General features: G+C 33.9%; 1 protein-coding gene across 1 annotated transcript in view; it reads left to right on the forward strand.

Moving 5' to 3' along the window:
- KIF6 (kinesin family member 6) overlaps positions 1-20,245 on the forward strand; it is a 192,307-nt gene that overhangs the window by 36,033 nt on the left and 136,029 nt on the right. Inside the window, 2 exon segments of the mRNA XM_052806418.1 lie at positions 4,158-4,267; positions 14,887-15,016. Of these exon segments, the coding sequence (XP_052662378.1) occupies positions 4,158-4,267; positions 14,887-15,016 (240 nt within the window).

Raw genomic sequence — 20,245 nt, forward strand, 5'->3', positions numbered from 1 at the left:
TTATTTTACCTAATGTTACTTATTAGCTAGAAAATGTTATAGAATGATAACACTAAATACATCTAATTATGATGAAAAGCAATTTTTAAAGTCAGTATTGCAAATACTTTAAGTATTTGAAAGGAAATAGATATTAATATTCATTTTCCTTCTCTGCTGTTTTCCTTTTAACTCCAGTTGCACACTTGTATGGAATGTTTTTATGTGTACATGGTATTAGTAATAAATGCCTGATTCACTGAATATAGTTGGATAGAAACATCCTTAGGCACATTTCTTAACATAATTACACATGTATAACATATGAACAGGTAAAGGTGTAAATAATAAAATGTCACAAAATAACAACAACAACAACAGCAGCAACAACAACAGCAGCAGCAGCAACAACAACAACAACAACAACAACAACAACAACAATAATAATAATAATAATTTACTGTTATTAATTATTCCTATTGTGTTATTTCCAAAATGAAAAAAAGGAAAAAATAAATAATCCTTTGGTCTGTTTTTAAAACAGTATCAGTACCTAAACGCTATTTAACAGTGACTAGAAAAACATTTTCAAAGGTAGTAAGCTGTATTCTGAAAACCAGTTTTGCATGTGCTTTACATCTGAAACTTCTATTTGAGAAATTTTCACTATACCCATATAAATATTGATTTGGCTTCACCAAAAATTTGAGCAGTAGTAAATACTGCCTAGTATGATTTCTCTGTCTCTTCCCTTTTTCCTCATCTTATAGTATTTCTGAGTCTTACAGTTCTGTCCCAGTTATTTCTTAATGTTTTTCTGTTCATTTTTTAAATACTGCAGAGAAGATTTTCCTGTCACTGATAGCTCAATGGAATTGCTGTTTGAATACTGAATTTGGCATAACTTATAGGGCAAAACACATCACTCCAGTGTGGTAACTGACCTAAAGCAAAGAGCTATAAACTTACTTTTTAGGTGAATCCAATGATGTAAAAATGAATAGTATATTTCAACAACTCTAGCTGTGACCTGCAGAAGTAGGGGGGGGAACAATACAAAGTATTAAAATAGTTTTGTCATTACAAAAAGAAAAATACCTTGCAGAATTCATAAGTGTAGTTGTTGCAGTTACAAATTAATCAAGCTGATTTACAGATCATTGTACCCAACTGAATTTGAAGTCTTTTACTCTTTTACTTTGAATAAAAAAAAAAAAGTGTTGTTGCTTATTGTGCAAAAAAAAAGCCATCATGCCTGGCAGAAAGAGAATTGGCAGAATTTGGGAGAAGGAGAAAGCTGACTGCGATTTAACTGCATGGTTCTTCTGGATCTACTGTGTCCCCCCCAAAAGACAGCCAAAACTTAATTTGGCAGCTTATTCATTTTATGTACAGAAAACATGGCATCAATTCAGTTTTACAGAAGGCAATTGTGACATTTAAAATACTACAAGTACACTGTAATGTCTCAACATCTAATGACAGAAACAGAATAAATACAAATTATAAAAAAACCCCAACTTTAAAAGTCTTACCACACCTGAAATATTTCTTATTATATCCTTACATTAATTTTTCTAAAAAGTAAATGATAATTGTCAACTGAAATGCTTCAGAAACTCAAATAAGATGTCAGCAACAACATTTCTAATTGAATAGATAAGTTAATTTTAAGTTAGTAATTCCAAATCATAAGTCTTCTGACTGACCTGCAGCCTGCAGTTCAGAAAGAAACCTTCAGTAATATATCCTATTTTTTGCCACATATAAGGGGATTGTGAGAAACAACAATAACTAGCTGATGATGATACAGTGGTTGGCATTCCAGGTATAAGAACTTTTTTCTAAAGGAGGATGGGGGGGGATGTGTGTATACGTATTAGGTTATAACCAAAATATTGTAGAATTATTTCAATTTGACATTTGTATGCAATGAAATCAGTGAATAAGTGAAAGGGTGCACCAGAGTAAGCACGCTGATTATTGTTCATTATGTTTACAAGACATTTAATTTTCTTTTAGTGTCTGTAATACTGATATGAGTGAACACAGTCAATCATCCTGGTGCTTTTGTGACTATAGGAAACAAAAGTGAAGAGAGGAAGAGAGGAGTCTGCTGTAATATATGTTTTTTTCTCTTCATTTACTCCACCAGGCCTATGACTCATTTAAGATTAATCTTCACATTTAAACAAAGCTATTTAGTTAAACAAATTTAAATATTATTTGATGTTAACATCAATCCTTACATTGTACTTTTATACTCTGACATTCATCTAATACAGGGTACCAATTCTTACTCATAAGGGTTTATGTCTCAGTCACATGAACATGCCCTGTCTGAGTAAGGGTTAACAATATTAAGTAATTACCTTGACACTTTCAAAGTATGGCTTTGGCAGGTAGATGTACACAGCATATTGCAGGTGCACAAAAGTTTGCTCTTGTGGGAATGGAAATGAAGAAAAAAAAAACCAACCCAGCCACGTGATCATGTTGTCTTAGACCTTCTGCTGCACTCACATGACCCCATGGAGGACTTTTGTGGTGGAAAGTGAACAAGTTGATCTTGCAATTGCCAGCAACATACAGTGTCAACACACCAACATTACTTTCTAGTGCTTATTATGTAATAAAAACAAAATCAGATGAAAAATAACTAGTTTATCTGTCATCTTCTCAGCACATAGTTTCTACAAAAATAAAAATGTTTGTGTTTACATTTTCAGACTGGGTTTTGGATCAAAAGCTCTGCTTAAGTTATACTTATAGGGATATTTCTATCTGCCTTCTTCCAAATATTGGGGTTTGTTTCGTACATTTTCTTTCTTGGTGCATCTTAAAGCATCTCTTCTTGGTGTTTTATCTTTCCAATTGCCTTTCTTTTCACACATTTCCCTTGTTTCATTTCTTTTTATCTACAACTGTGCTTTGGAAAGTGCTGATATAGTGGAGAAGAGTCATCTGCCTCTTAACCCTAAGTAGGATAGAACAGGAGAAAATGAATTCAGGAACACAAAATACAAAACTTTTGAAGCTCTTACTTGCACTGAGACACTGCAATTTGAAACCAAGGAAGCAAAACATTCTACCCCAAATGAGAAGCACATCAAGCCCTTTGTTTTTAAGGACATCTCCTTTTAATTTATTGGTCAGAAATTCTCCTATTTCCACAGCTTCCTGTTTGAACAGTTCCTTACTATATTTTTTCCATCCATCTGCAGTGTATCTTTTTAAATGCTGTCCCTTGAAATAGTGAACTGTCATTATAAATAAAAAAACCCATGGCAAATAACTATTCAATGAAAATGAGAAGTTCATATCTCAAAGTATTTCGCAAAACAACTGTAGTGGATTGGATTATTAAGCTGCTACTGTGAGTGTGATATCAGTGCTTTCACAGTGGCTTCATCTGCTGAAAAGAAGTGACTAATTTTCTTATATTTTGGGAATCATAGCCCATTATTTTGCGGTTTATGTTATTTGGATTTGGCTTTGGAGCAGGAGAAAATTCTGCCTGCAAAACCAAGTTGTGTTAAGTTACATTTTGGCAATGTATTATACAAAAAAAATTAGGATTACGGCTGACATCATATACAGTGCTTAAATGTTATGATAAAGAGAGTGGAAAGCAGTATGTCACTGATGTTTCTAAATTAAGTAAATCTTTGATTTGTTTTTATTGTTGTTGTTCCCTGTTTTTTTTTTTAAGCATAGTCTTTCTATCCATAATATGAGGGTTTACCTCTTTATAATAACGTTCTTTTTTTGTCATAAAAGAGAAAAATGCATGTTGCATGGTTCTGTAAGCAGGCTGCCATGTTCTAAGAGTATACAGACTTTTCTAGATATAAGGAACCAATAAAAAATCCGAGACTAAACTTATGGGCATGGTGGGGTTTGGGGGATTTTTGGTTTGGGGGTTTTTGTGTGTGTTTTGGCTGGGGTTTTTTTGTTGTTTTTTTCCTTTTGCTTCTTGAGGCTTTATACATATGGTAATAGAAAACATAAAAGTATCACAAATTGAAAATGTAAACCATACCCAGGAAAAGAAAAAGCAACAGAGTGAGGAAGCAACATAAAAGCTGTAGTGATAAATTTGTCCTTGGATCTAGCTCTGACTTCTCTTTATAGCTCTTCCTTTTTTCTTTTATTTTTTTTTTTCTTTTCTTATCCAGGATAGCAGTAAAGTGTATACAACTCATGTTTCCTACTTAGAAATCTACAATGAATGTGGTTATGATCTGCTGGACCCAAGACACGAGGCCTCCAGGCTGGAAGATTTGCCGTAAGTAATAAAACTACAGAGAATCATCAAAACCAGCAGAAATCATTTTCATATGCCGTGTTGCATTGTTTGGGGACTTTTTTGAAACTGTGCTACTAATCTCAGTGTTAGTTAACTCAAAGTACTTTATTTTCTCAATTTTATCAGCACTGTCTTAAATTTTCTTTTATTGTGTATATATAGAGGCTAGGGAAACTAGATGGGAGTAACTGAAGGTGGAAGTACTAAAAATGTATATTGATATTATGCAGAAGAGATCTATTGCAGCCACTGAAAACAAAAGATAAGGTATACTTGTTTTTCTCATGACAGCCTGTCTCTATATGGTATGCACGTATGTGTGTGTGGCAGAGACATATGTAGCAGGCAGTATTTCCTTGCAACAGTAGGGAGAAAAACTCCCTGCTTCTATTTGGACCTTTTCCTTCAAGGATAATTATTTTTCTAGAATAAGGAATTATGAAATAAGGTAAGTAACAGATAGAAAAGGCTACAAGGAATTCCAGAGGACAATATACTTACTTCAGAATGGATGATTGTTATAATAGTTTTCATTGATAAGACACTAGCACCTACTAATATTTGGAGAAGGGTAGTAAATAAAGGTTTGTAGGTCATGAACACGTAAGTCTGGTGAAGTTAAAGATCTTATAATTTATAGGAAATCCAAATCTCAGTTTCTAAGTTTCTTCTGAAAAAAACAGTTTATAGTCTGTGTTATTCTTAAAATAACTCAGCAAACAGTAAATATGTATAAACAAGTGAGTCGTTGACTGGATTTGCAAATGCTTTTAAATAATGCTGGGAACCATAAACTTTCTCACTCAACATGATGGTGACTGAAACACATGAATAGCAATTAAATCACTGCGGATACAAGAACAGGAAAGGAAATGTACTGAAAACTGCCAATGGAGCAATAACAGAAAATCAATAGAATTTTATATCAAAATAGCTAATTATGTTATTAACATATTAAGCCCATTTTATTTATTTAAAAAAAATACATCTTCCAACTTATGTTAAAATATAGCTTTAGTTTTCTGCACAATATGTGGTATCTAGGACACATATCTACAAAAAACCTTCAAGACTGATCTTTGTAAAGCAAGCTAGTCTAGAGATAAGGAAGGCAGCAGACAAACTCAAAGTATGAGAATGGGCTGTAAGTTGGTCTAATTGCTTCACTTTCTTCATCTGTAAAATGGAACTAAATTTTATTACTTTATGACACATTGGTGCTATAAGGACTGTCTGTATTTACTGATGTCTTTCAGGGCAAAGTTTAGGAATTTAATTTGATTTATCTGCTTCCTGTGCTATGCAGAGAAAAATTTTAAATCAGAGACTAATTTCAATAAGAATTTAATTTTTGTGCCCATTTTTACAGGTGCAGATTTTCTTCACAGTTGTGTGTAAAAAACCAGGCTGTTACACTTTTAGTCAGCTTATAAAAGTTAATGCTATTAAGTTATCAAGTTTATTAAATGGTTAATTTCATTTATTATTTACAATATTTTATTTGAACTCGTTCCATTTATTCATTTTATTATATTGAATTTATTCAATTGAACTAAATTGAATTTGATTAATTTAATTGCAACTTTATTTGAAACAGTTATTTGGCAGTCATATGCCCTATAAAATATGTCACTTTTTAAAACTAGGTTCTGAATATTTACTAATAATCATGAATTTTAGAATCTCAAAATTTGTTTACGTATGGTGATTCAATTAAGCTAAAGAATAACTCCTGTTATGTATTAGTCTATTTTAAAAAAGTAAAAGAAGTTAACAGATAATTTAGTTGTGAATTAGAGATAAAGCACACTGGGATAATCATAATTACCTGTAACTTATATAGTGTATACTATTCCAGGATGGGTTTTAGTGAGATAATATATTTTTCTCTGCAGAGTAACTAATCTTAATAAGTGCTTAATGGTTTTACTATACAGGGTCATTATTTTTTCCAGTACATCATTTGTCAAAAAAATATGTACTATACACTAAAACTATACCTTCACCACTCATATATAGCATTGTATAAAAGTATTTAATTAATGAAATATTTTTTGTTTATTTTTTAAGGTAGTAATTTAGGGATTCAAAATTTAAAAATATATATACTGTCATTCTGAGCTAAAAAGGGAGTACAAATTGCAGGAAAGGGTAGTTGCATGATTAACTACATTTTAGTTACTTGGTTAATTTTTGTAAATTACAAAGTAAGTAGTAGTTACATATAAGTAAATAGTAATCACATATTTTAAAATATATCAGGTGTTTATTACCTAATATATATTTCATTTTTCTGGAGAATTTTATGTGCTTAAGACCTTTTTAGATTTTAGTGGTAGTAAGCAAAATACAGAATAATCTAACTTCCTCAAGTTTGTTTGAAAGCATGTATTTAATGAGAATATTAAAGAGAACTTATGGGTTTTGTACTTTAAAAGGGTCATATTATGCATAATTTCCTGTTGAACTTCACAGCGGATCGTCAAGGTTTTAAGCACCATACAAAGCCAAATGCATGTTTTCTATGCTTGGGTAGATATTAGCAGTCTGTGCTGATACACTCCCAAGTATATAAGATAGAGAAGAAAAGTGTTGAAGAAATGTGTCATTTTAGAAGAGTAAGCAGAAGATAATTAGCCTCATAAAGTATGCAGATTGTTTTGGAACAGTATTGTTATCCATATTCCTGGAAAAGAAGGGGATGTAATTTGAATCAAAGATATGTACTTCTCCATAGCAAACTCTATGTTAATGACTTTACAATATCAGTTCAATGGAAGGAATAAACACAGAGTGATGGCATTCACGTAATAGAAGTTATGAAAAGTGCACAACAGACTTGTTGATAGTACTTGAAAAACGAGATATTAAAATTGTATTTGAAGTTTAAGGCAAAGCAAATACTAAAAATTTTAAAAATTGCCCATTGCATCTAATCATTGCATGATTAGTTTTGGAATCTTAGCTCCTGAAGTCAAGGTTTTGTGTGTAGGCATCCTTTGTATATTCTGTAAACTATTAAATTTTTATCTTAATACTGCTTAATCATTTCATTAGAATCTGCCAGGTGACAATGGAAGAGGCTGTCACAGAAAATCACTAGTTTTCTGGAAATAAATTCCTGGCAAATGTGTGAATGTATTTCATATATCTATATATCTATATATCTGTTTATATGTATACTTATATAGATTCATATACAGAATTACATAATTATTTATGTATGCATAGGTAGAGATATGTATACATATACATATTTATATATGTATACATAAATATGTATCATGTTTCTAATAGGTACGGATATTTATACATCAACTAAGTTTGGTTTTGAAATCCCATTGAACTTTTATTTTCACAGAAAAAACCCGGTTATCAGGATGTTCAGTTGTAATGATATTACATGTAGCCCATAGAAAATATCATTTTATATACCTTAATGCTTCTTATACAATATGCCTTAGTTTACAATTGTAACTTGTTTTGCTTATGCAAAGCTGACAGTGTTGCAGTTTTGTGACACTGTAGCTAAAACAACATATGCAGATGCAAATACATTTGAAGAATCTTACTTGCTAGAAAGCAAAAATTGAATTTAATATTGACAATCTAATTCTGGTTGTAACTGTAGAGTGTTCCATGTTTATACAAGGAAATAATGAATGTTTTCAAACATGTAAAAAGTAAAAAACTATTGCTATAAAATATAGCTGGTAGAAGACTATTTGAATTCTTACTGCTATCCCTTGTTTTCATAAAAGATTGCAGGACTGTTCAAATTAGGAAAGTTTTTCTGAAGCTCTTCATTTGCTCTGTGGTTATGCAAGAGGCTTTCTCCTCTAGCAGGTTTTGTGTTGTACAATGCATTTGTAATTTATATAACTTATACTTAAATAATATAACTTTATATAATTTATAAATTATATAACTTTATATAATTTATATACTGAATCAAACCAATTTCACTTTAGTTATAACCTACCAGTGAACATTCTTCCTAACTAGTTTGTATTATTTATTAAGAAGTAAGAATTTTATTGGCACTGAACAATAAAACAAAAATAAAGACTGAGGTTATAGAACATTAGGCATAGATTAAGTCAGGACAAGCAATAAGTTACTGCTTTACCTGTCCAAACTATGGCAGCTGACACTCTTGCATGTGAAGGCAAACTAAAATTAATGTAATTTTACGTTAAAATGTCAGTCTTTAAACTGCAGTAGTTGAAGAGCTACTTCACAGCAAGGTCAGACAACCATTAATCAGAAGTGATGTGGCCAGGGGAAAATATAATCTAAACTTCCAGCCAGCATAAGTGATTCCCCATTTTTGTGTGAAGATTCTTTAAAGTCCTCTTTGGTAGGGAAAAGTATAAGATTTAGTATGATGTTGGCTGACTTTTAAAAAAAAGCAAAACAAAACAACCAGGTAATTCATATTGAATCCTCTGAGAATTCATTAGTAGCTTATGCTCCAGACAGATGAAGTTTATTTGAGGTATAGATTAAGTGAACTCAATTCCATAAAAAGGAAGACACTTTAAGGTAAGAACCAATTAACTTCAAACATCAACAATGATACCTAAATCAATATAAATTAGTAACACACAGAACTGTTATGTTCCATAAGGGCAGTGTAAAATATTTTCACTTAAAAAAAAATCTATAACTGAATATTGGTTAACTACCTCAGATGAGTTTATACTCTTTTGTTTCTCTACTGCCCTCCAAGGGCTTTAAGGGTTACCAAACTACTGACATGCAAAGCTAAACCAACTAGTATAATAATTCCTGTGCTACTTAACAAAGAAGGAAAAAAAAAAAAGGAATAATTTTCAACATATAGGAAATATATTTTATTCAGTCTGATTTTTTTATTTTTTTGATGCAAATAAACCTGTTGCCTGTCTCCAAGGCTCAACAGTGTTAATGTAAGCCCTTCCTCTTTTTAATGGCTGTACCAACTATGTAATCTAGAAACCGGCCACCATCCGTAGGTCTTCAAGAACTGTTTTCAGTTTTCTGAGAATTACCAGTGTTTTAAAATTTCTAAGGCTAATAATAATATTAGCTTACTCTGTTCATATGGAATATATTCTTTCAAAATGAAGTATTCAGTGTGTCACTACTGAATACTAAAGATTAGGAGAATACAAAGGTTTGTAAACTTAAGCTTTTCTGTTTTTTAATGAGGACACAGCTGAAAACTGATCTGAATCATTTCTTCAAAGGTTATGTTTTGTTCATTACAGTTCAAACAAATTACACTTTAGTGTAAAATAACTTCAGTATACATTATGTATTGTTCATTCCCATCCAGATTTTATGTCGATTTGTTTCCTGAAAACCAGTAGGAAGAAGTCAGTGAAACTTTTCTAAAGGCATCGGATAAGTAAATTAATTCAGTTCAGATTATTGCTGTGCTGTTCAAGGCAACTTTACTTTTGAATACCAAAGTATTATTTAACAAGTATTTTTTTCTGAGTGAGATTATGGCAGTTGCCTGCAAATTCTAACAGATCTTATATGTTTTGTTTGTACATGAACCACCAATCTCATTGTTTCAGTTCTGACTCTTTGCACTGCACAGTGGGGTGAGGGGGGAGAGAGAGCCAGTGCAGGGCTATTTCTAGATCTCAGTAAGAAAGGCCTGACAACAAATGGCTTAATAAGGTAATTGCTTTAGTAAGACAGAATAAGAAGAGGAATATAGATGGCAAGTAAGTCAAACATCTCATCAGATGCTGGGCACCCTGTGTTTGTGCAGCACTGGACAGAGCCTGAATGGATTTCCCTGTGGCGCACTGCGCAGAGCAGCACAGATCCTGTCCATGGAGAGAATCTCTCCCCTTTGCTCATTTGAGCTGTTAAGTTATATAATTTCCTTACAAGAAAACAGCTCCATTTCTAAAAGGTGTTCTCATGAGAACTTCTTGTGGCATTTTTTGATAAAGGCAAGGCCACACAGGTGATGTGATGATCAGGTGGGAGCTGCCTGCAGGGTCTTCTGTTACAATGACCTGGCTGAATTTATCCTGCAGCCAAGGGGTCTGTGCAGCATGACACAGGCCTGAATGCCACACTGTCCGTGCAGCACAGCACAGGCTGTGCCTGCACAGGTTAACTGTTATGTGGATCACTAACTCCTAAATGTGCAACAGTCTCTCGGTCAGTATCAATACTGTCCTGGTTTCAGCTGGGATAGAGTTAACTGTCTTCCTAGTAGCTGGTACAGTGCTGTGTTTTGAGTTCAGTATGTGAAGAATGTTGATAACACTGATGGTTTCAGTTGTTGCTCAGTAGTGTTTAGACTAATGTCAAGGATTTTTCAGCTTCTCATGCCCAGCCAGTGAGAAAGCTGGAGGGGCACAAGAAGTTGGCACAGGACACAGCCAGGGCAGCTGACCCAAACTGGCCAACGGTGTATTCCATACCATGTGACGTCCCATCTAGTATAGGAACGGGGAAGTGGGGGCAGGGATTCGCCGCTCGGGGACTGGCGGGGTGTCGGTCGGCGGGTGGTGAGCAATTGCACTGCGCATCATTTGTACATTCCAATCCTTTCATTATTTCTGTTGTCATTTTATTAGTGTTATCATTATCATTATTAGTTTCTTCTTTTTCTGTTCTATTAAACCGTTCTTATCTCAACCCACGGGTTTTGCTTCTTTTCCTGATTTTCTCCCCCATCCCACTGGGTGGGGGGGAGTGAGTGAGCGGCTGCGTGGTGTTTAGTTGCTGGCTGGGGTTAAACCACGACAAATACACTTCTATGTCCATAAAGTGTAGAACAAGCAAAATGTGTTTTTCTTGTCTTGCGTGTAGAATTCGTTGGAGACAGTGAGAAGGATTTCCTACCACAATATGATGTCAGAACAGTCTGCACCAATACTTACTCATAGTTCTGTCATGCCTCACAAGCTAAGGAGATTATGCTCTAGGTCTACACTTGAATAGAAAATCAAATCTGTGCTATTGAAAGCTGTGCTGGTGGCTGAATAACTTTATAACCTTGCCTCTTGAATTAGTGTTGACTTTGTCTTCTGATTTGGTATTCAGGGAGCTATAATTCTGAAAGATAATTTTTTTTGGATGATAAAAAAAATGATGATCTTGGTCATTCTTTCTTAAAATCTAAAGCTCCTTGCAACTTCACAGAAAGATTAGCTATAGTTATCCATTAGTTTATTCTGTTCTTCTGGACAGACTCCAAGATGCATGCTTGCTGCTTTTCTCTGTTAGCCTTTTCCTAAATTTATTATTGGCTGTTGTCGTGGTTTAACCCCAGTCAGCAACTAAGCACCACGCAGCCACTCACTCACTCCCCCCTCCACCCAGTGGGATGGGGGAGAAAATTGGGAAAAAGAAGCAAAACCCGCAGGTTGAGATAAGAACGATTTAATAGAACAGAAAAGAAGAAACTAATAATGATAATGATAACACTAATAAAATGACAACAGCAATAATAAAAGGATTGGAATGTACAAATGATGCGCAGTGCAATTGCTCACCACCCGCCGACCGACACCCAGCTAGTCCCCGAGCAGTGATTCCCCGCCCCCACTTCCCAGTTCCTGTACTAGATGGGACGTCACATGGCATGGAATACCCTGTTGGCCAGTTTGGGTCAGGTGCCCTGGCTGTGTCCTGTGCCAACTTCTTGTTCCCCTCCAGCTTTCTCGCTGGCTGGGCATGAGAAGCTGAAAAATCCTTGACTTTAGTCTAAACACTACTGAGCAACAACTGAAACCATCAGTGTTATCAACATTCTTTGCATACTGAACTCAAAACATAGCACTGTACCAGCTACTAGGAAGACAATTAACTCTATCCCAGCTGAAACTAGGACAGCTGTATAGTCTTCTCCTCATGCTGAAGTAGTATCACTATATTCTGCTAATGTATTGTCATAGAACGTGTGTATCCTCATATATTTTTTTACATCATCATGATTAATTTTTAAATGTCTATAAAGTTTTTGAGATTATTTTAGATTTCTTTAAATCTAAGCCCTAGAGACAGATATAATCATAGGAAACTTTATTTTTAAAATTGTCATTTGTTTTCCAAAATATTTTAAGGTTTTTTTAATTTATGTTACACAAATTAATGAGATGGTATTAATTAAGCAAAGAAAGCTTTAACTTCATTGTTTGCCAGTAACAGGAATTTCATAAATGAAAGCATTCAATGTGTAAGGCTCTCTTATGTTAATGGCAGCTGAGTTAATGCAGGAAAGGGCCTGAGTTAAAAACAGTATAAAAAACGCTGATCCCATCCTACAGGTTTCCTAGTCAGCTACAAATTCCATCCATTAAGTCAAATGGAAAGATTCTTTGTTTATAAAGAAAACAAAACCTTGTCTCTGCCTTCTTTCAGTCATTATGGATAATTTAACAGAGCTTTTCCACTCCAAGATCCAAGTTAGGGCTATGAAATTTAAAGATTTCACTAATATAGAGAATGCTCTATAGAAATCTATTATCATATTATACAGTAACTTTATAGCACTATAAAATAAATCATTTTGCTATCATTTTGGAACATGTCTTTCTGAGGAAGTTTTGACAGATGCCTCAAGTTGTGCAAATTTAGACTTCCATCTGGAAATCCTCCTAATAGCTACAAGGCCACTGTATAGGAGGCTGTCACTGGTTTGTGATGTCCCCACTGTCTTCTTTCTGATATAATAATCCTCCAGAGCTTTTAATCCAAACTAATATCTTCGTTGTCTGGAAATTATTTATAACCATTGATCAGAATGTAGTCTGAAAAGATTCTTAAAAGTTCAAATACTATGCCAAGTGCGCATAGTAAACCAACATTGTTTTCCTAAATTATAAAAAGTGGTAGATGATGCTTACCATGTAATTTCAAGATATTAAAATTAGTCAAAGCACCATACTGTAATCAGAAGCACTCTGGGCTTTAGCATGTGATGCACACACAGATGGAATGGGGGACAGAATACAACTTGACATTATCAAAACATTGTTGTGCCAGAGCATAATTATGCTTTTGGGTTTATGCTCTGAATGGGGGAAGCTGAGTACTAGTGTTGTCTTACCCTACTGCACAAAAATAAGGCTAAAAGTGGGAGGTAATCATACTTGGTAAAACAATTGTTATGACTACTAAAGAAGCATTGTGTGTACTTTTACATGTATTTTTTTCTTGAAAATAGTGAGTGTATTGCAATGTGTTTAAATTATTTCTGTATAACCATTCCAATGTTTTGACCATCAGAGGGTGAACTACTTCCCTGATACTTAAGAGTAATACTATGGAATGCTGCTTACTGCTTGATTTGATTCTGTCAGTTTTGGGGAAAAAAGACAAGCAAAGCAGAACAAAACCCAACCTGTGTGGTTTTGAAGCAGCTTGGAGTAATTAACAGGCAAGAACTATCTAGAGATAAAAGCTCAAGCCCCATACTCCCTCTTGTGGTTAACCTTGAAGAATATGAAAAGAAATATATATATACACATACAAATACATGTATATATATGTGTATGTGTATATATAAAGTATTATCTATACTTAAAGGGAAAAAAATTGTTTTTAAAAAAAAACCAACTTGAAACTTCTCAAAAAGTTCTGATCTGCTGGTTGTAAGTTGTCTCAGGACATGTAATTCACCGTGAAGACGTGTCATTCTTCCTCAGAATTAGTGTACTTCAATTTTAACAGAGTCTTCACTCTGAGAGTTTTCCAAATCCAGTGATGCAACTACTTGGCTTCCATGTTGGACACTACAGAATGTCCTAACTTAGAAGACCCTAATGGCTACTCAGTAAAGCCAATAAAGTTTAACTCTCAGTAACCTGATCAAAAGAACAAATTCTTGTGTAAAAGGGCTATTTAAAGAAGTGAAAAGGAGTTTCAGTAATATTTAGTAACTCTCCTGGAGCTTTTGCCATATCCTTGCTACTTCCATCTAACTTCGTTTTTCTGAACTTTAAGGCTTAAAGAAGTAGAACTAAGAGCATTTCTAACCTCAGTGGAAATAAAATCATTCCGTTTGCTTGCTTTTAATTTAAGAAAGGGATCATTTACATTTGTAGTTGTTATCATTTGAGAAGAATGAAAAGAGAAATAATCTTGACAAATGCAAAGTTATTAGAAACATGTTGGCTACAGATACATTGATTCTGAAATATTCCATGCCTATTTGTTCATCAGGATTATGGTATGCTTTATTTATCATTTGTGCTTAAGTAGCTGTGGTAATGGCAAACAGCCCCCTACTTATTATTTGTGATGATACATCTAACCTCTTGCTCTTGAGATTTTACTAGATCTCATAAAAAAATCCCAAAGCTTTCTCTAATAGTTATAGATTTTATATATTCCTTTTCTATGTGGAGGTTTATAATAAAGGAATGAAAAGGAGGTGACAGAGAGTTAAAAAAATATTGAGCACTTGCTTTAATGTGCATCATTTACTCTTCATGTTTTTAGTTCTTTTATTATGATTGGTTTGGGGTTTTAGATGTCACCTTTTAGGCGCAATTGAAATGAAAGTGTGGAACAAAGATAGCCTTACAACAATTCTAGTTTTCATTTTAGGGTTGTTTTTTTTTTTTTTTACCATGTAGAAAAGTGACAATAATGGAAGACCCTGATCAGAATATTCATTTGAAAAACTTGTCTCTTCAGCAAGCAACCAATGAAGAGGAAGCCTTAAACCTACTCTTCTTGGGAGACACCAACAGAATGATTGCTGAGGTGAGAATTGCTGCTACAAATCTTAACACCATCAGAGTTAAAATGGTCATAAACTTCTCCACATAAGGTGTATATTTTGGAAGTCCTTGGAGATAAGTAAGTATCTTCTTTCTGAGAGTATTTCCACAGTGAAATTAAATAAGCATTTCTCTGATGATAGTTTTCACTTTGCAAAGAGCTTTCTGTTTTTCCTTAGCGAATCTGATTGTTGGTTGTTGATGTCATAACTTACTGCAATTAAAATAAGTAAGAAAAAAAATTTTTCTCATAAACCATAGACTGACTTTTGAATGTGGTATGTATCAACATACATACACATTTAAAGCTTAGAAAACATGGCCTTACAAAGCATTGTCAAACATTCCCACGGAAATGCTAAATTGCCTTTTGAGTAGTTACAGTAAGAGTTAGAAGTCCCCTCTTTTTTCTTCTTATTGCATAAACATGTGGTGTTATGTGTAAAAAAAAACAAATGGCAGTGTGAAGCACATTCAAAATAAATATTTGCCAGTATGCAAAGACAAGGGTGGTTTTACTGATTCTGGAAAATTCAAATTAAGTGTTTCCATATCCAAAATCTGTAGGGCTTCTTTTTCCTTATCTTCCTACTTGGAAATGGAATATAAATATAAAAAGTGTATTGTATAATGTGAGCACTGTCAATGTGTCTTTACTACAACACAGCTAATTCTATTTTAGAAATTTGTGGGTTTTCTTCCTCTGTCTGACAAACAAGATACATAATAAATCAGTGACCAGAAAGACATTTGAAGTATATGAAATAATTAAGTAGCTCTCTGCTCCTGCTGGCTGACCATGTACACCTGGGCACAGGGGAAGAAGTGTTTGATTTCAAAATGTAAATAGGCAAAAAAACAATTTGTTCTCTCTTTCTCAAGGGAGACTACTTCAGCAGTGACATTTTGAGAGGCAGAAGGATGTTAAGGCAAGGGATAATCAAGCTGTGCTTAAGGGCTGCTAGTAAATATAAATATTGAGTTAAGGAACCATTTGATGGTGTCGAAATGGAAAAATTGATACAATTTAGAGGAGAGGAACTTGAAAAAGTGTAATAGAGAAGACAAAAAGATGACATTGTGTTCAGAAACCTGAAAACCTATCATGATAGTTGGTAATGAAAGCAGAAAAAGAAAGTTCATTGCATGGAGAAAGATCTTCAGGAAATCTCTGATCAGTTTAGAGGAGCTGTGTATGAAAATAAGACAGAATATTTAAAGAAAGGTGTGCTGCTGGCTGACAAGGTCATAAATCAGCAATTGTAAAGGGCAATTGCATTACATGTTTGGAAAACCTTGCCTAAAGAGAAAATATATCCCAAACACTGAAAGTCATGAACAAATAGCAGGACTAATGAAGATGGTAAGTCATCAAAGGTCAAGATGAAGTAATGCTCAGTAAAACTAGAAGAATATTCTTAATGGGTCATACCAAAGGTATGTCAGCTCCAGTTTCCTGTTTTGAACAATGGCCAATAGCAAATATATAGAGAAGAGTAAAAGATAAACCAAGTAAATAATGATACTTAAAAAAAAAAAATCCTAATCTTCATTAGTTTGTGTTTCAGACTATTTATAGCTAATAACTTTTGTTGTATTTTTTCTTTACATGAATTTGCCCAGATGCTCTTTTTAACCTTAGCAAATTTTTATCATGAAAACTCATGTGACACAAAGTTCCATGACTTAACTGAGTTGTGTGAAGAAAAATCTCCTTTAGCTTATTTTTTAACCCACAACTTTGTAGTTTTATTTGGGACATGCTAATACTTGCTAGAAAACATAAGAATAGATATAAGAATGTGTGGGACCCCAGCAGTAGAGAATTCACTAATCTGAGTGGCTTGGGCTAGCAAATGCTATGCCACTGTCACTTTTGCTGCTTTTGCCATAGCAAGAGTTTTTTGTTATATAAACACTATAAAGGTCTTTAATGAAGAGTACTTAAAAGAAAAAAATGCAGAGAATACTTGCTTGGAATAACTACCACCCATTGCAGCAATATGTACTTTGCTTAGTCTGAATGCTAGTATGATTCCAAAAACTTCAAATAAGGTGAATTTCATTGTAGAAGTTTTATTCATGTAGTTACCTCATATGCTGTTCCTTTGCAATTGCAGCAGGTACGTTGCAGTACTGCTCAGTGAGCTTACTGAGTGCTGCTTCCTCTTGGGCATTACAGAAGTTATCACTCATTATCATTAGGCATTTTTGGTTTTAGGTGACTGTGGTATTTTACATGATGACTTATCAGAATGAGAAAATAGTGTTTGCAGAAATGAGGGTTTAATGTAGAGGTCTAGGGAAGGGGACTTACGACATCAACCATAACTTCTCCAGAGATCCATATTTTTAAACCTTAATTGAATTATGATAACACTTCCTAACTTCAAAAAAGATTAGGACCCTGTTTAAGTAATCTTTAAAGAAAAAGACACAAGATGAATAAACCTAGATAGAAAATAAAATAAAACAAATTCTTGATTCATCTTTTTTAGTGATGAGCAGTTTGGCTATGGAAAAACTAAGATGACTGTCATGGATCACATATGAAATCTGTGGTCTCTAAAGTTGCAATCTAATGCTTTACCCCTGAGATAACCCTTCTTTGAAGAGTTACAGGACCATTTTGAAAATAAGAAAGACAATGTAATTTCTGTAATGCGTCTGCTAGTGGAGGCTAATTTGTGATTTGAGGGCTGCATTTTGCCCTCACCACTGCGCTAAAAAGAAAGTGATCGTAATATTAAAAGTATTCTATAGATGACATTCATTCATGCATTAAATGTCAGAACCTAAGGAAACTTTTATAACCAAATACTGCTTTCCCACACATAATTGCATAGCTCATGAGAAGAAGAAAAGAGGAAGCTAATCTAATTTGTGCAGGACTGGTTTATAGATTAGTATAGGGCCAGTCCTTTGCTCTAGTTATGACATGTACTACAAGTTGTGGAAATGGTAAGATAGGAGACATCTGTGCACAAACACTTCATAATGTAAAAATCCAAATGGGAAGTTTTTGTCTCTTACATTTTGCCAGGGAGAAATAGGCAGAGAACAAACCCAAAAAACTGTTTCTTTTGTTAGCAGCTCTTCCAACTGCAAGGGCTATATTTTTGTTTGTTTGTTTTTTCCCATAAAACACAGTTTCTTGTTACATTTGAATGTATAGGAATCTCAGCAACAGGTTGTAAAAAAAAAAAATCTGAATTTATTTTTTAAGTTTAATTTTTTAAGCCAACTTTATGATTTAGGTATCTCAAATACATGCAAAGAAAGGATTCCAAAATATAATTTGCACATATGACACAGGTGGTAGCAGCAGCATCTAAAAAAGCTCATCTATAGAAATAAGTGTTTGGCCATTTAGGTAGTGTTCACAAACCATTTTATTTTGGTAGATATACTATTAATATGTCTTCAGCTGAAGTGGTCTTTTCTAAATTCTTGTGATGGGAATCTCTTGTGATCGCTGCCCTTTGAAATAATATGCCTGAACATCTGTGATTTAGAGAATTCTTAGTACTTTTTTTTTAGTGTTTCTCTTAAAATAGCAGGGTAAGGTAGACCCAGTAGCCTCCCAAGGGCATGCATCAATTTCAAAACTGTAAAATCTTTATGTGAGATTGATATGTCTGAACCCTGTAGTTGCATGTACAGTTAGCATTTGTTTTTCCTCTAATGAAAAATTACTTCATTTTAATGAGGAAGGAAATGTTTTAGTGCATGGTTTTATACCTATAATGCTCCATTGTTTAAATTTGGAAGACAGTGCATACTACACAGTATTTGTTCCATCATTTAAAATGTTTGAAGTACACATGGGGCAAGCAGTAAGCTTTTGGCAATGTTTAAATATGTTTATTTCAACAAAGATGAAACTTTAAACATGTAAAGATAGTTGTGGGGACTGACTTGTGACCTCTGAATTGGACTCATTCCCTCTGTATTTATTTTTATTGTCCATTAGTATTCTCTTGAATATATTTAGAAAGCCACTGACAGTGTTTGTGTTTTTTTCTCAGATGAAAATTGAAAAATAGGATTTGAATGTGTGAACATATGAGATTAAATGACACTTTTGCCAAGAAGACATGTTATCCATTTTAGAGCTGCATTCCAGAATGAATTACAACTTTGTGCTTTCCTAGGATCCTCATTGGTGTCAATTGTTAATTTATTTCCACTCTGACAAACCCGTTCTATAGTATCATTAGCACCAAATGGCATCATCATTTCAGCACAGGTGCTGTCTTTTCTGTGTCTGGTAAAAGAATCACTGGTCATGTGTGCTACTTTGAATGGTCCTTAAAGTGCTTTGAGATTTATGTGGATAAAAGGCACTGTATAACATAAAGTTTAATAATATCCTCACCAGGGAATATTAATTACTTGAAAAGTTAACCTCAGTTACCATGGTCTAACTGTGAAACTGTATTTGTAGTAAATATGGAAAGGTAAAGTATTGCTTTTAGAAATCAGGGAAGTGTCCGATTGCACCTATTCTGATCCTTATATTTTCATAGCAACAAATTTGCAATTTCAGCTGTGTCAAGTCTTCCTAAGTACACCTGAAGAGCCCCTTCACTTGTACCATATTAATCAGAAAGGAAACTAAAGATGTATTAAGGTGTCACTCATCTACCAGATATAGAGGCAGAAACCTCCTATTCTTCAACTTACATACCCTCCCATATAGCATGGTTCTGTTGGAACTGGTGGCGTTTATTTTAATTAGGCAGATATAGCCACTGTTTTTCAACAAAGAATCTCTGCTCCTTCCACCTTGCAGAGGCTTATGATGTTCTGTGCTATAGATCAACAATGTGAAAACACCAGAATATTCTGAGTTTCCAACCAGAGAAACAAACTGTGTTATATTGCTTTATTATCATTCTTGTAGGACACAATGGCTCTTTTCTTACCATCTGAACTGTGAAATGACTGAAGCTATCAGGACTTCTTCCTACAGGTATCCATCTGATTGTAGCTTGAGATTGGAGAAAATCAATTTGATACCAGCCTTGGATGCTGTCAGTGCTTTTCTCTTTTCCCTTGCCCTTCGTCAAAAAGTTCAAAAGCAAAAAAAAAACCTTAAGGAAGAAACCCTCCTTAAAACAAAGTTTTGGAGCTTTTCACTGCGACATTCTTCTCAAAAAAATGGGAGCATTCAGAATCAGCTTTCTTCATTTATGCCTTGGCTAGTCAC

This window comes from Harpia harpyja, chromosome 13 (assembly GCF_026419915.1).
Source record: "Harpia harpyja isolate bHarHar1 chromosome 13, bHarHar1 primary haplotype, whole genome shotgun sequence".
In the NCBI taxonomy this organism is placed as follows: domain Eukaryota; kingdom Metazoa; phylum Chordata; class Aves; order Accipitriformes; family Accipitridae; genus Harpia; species Harpia harpyja.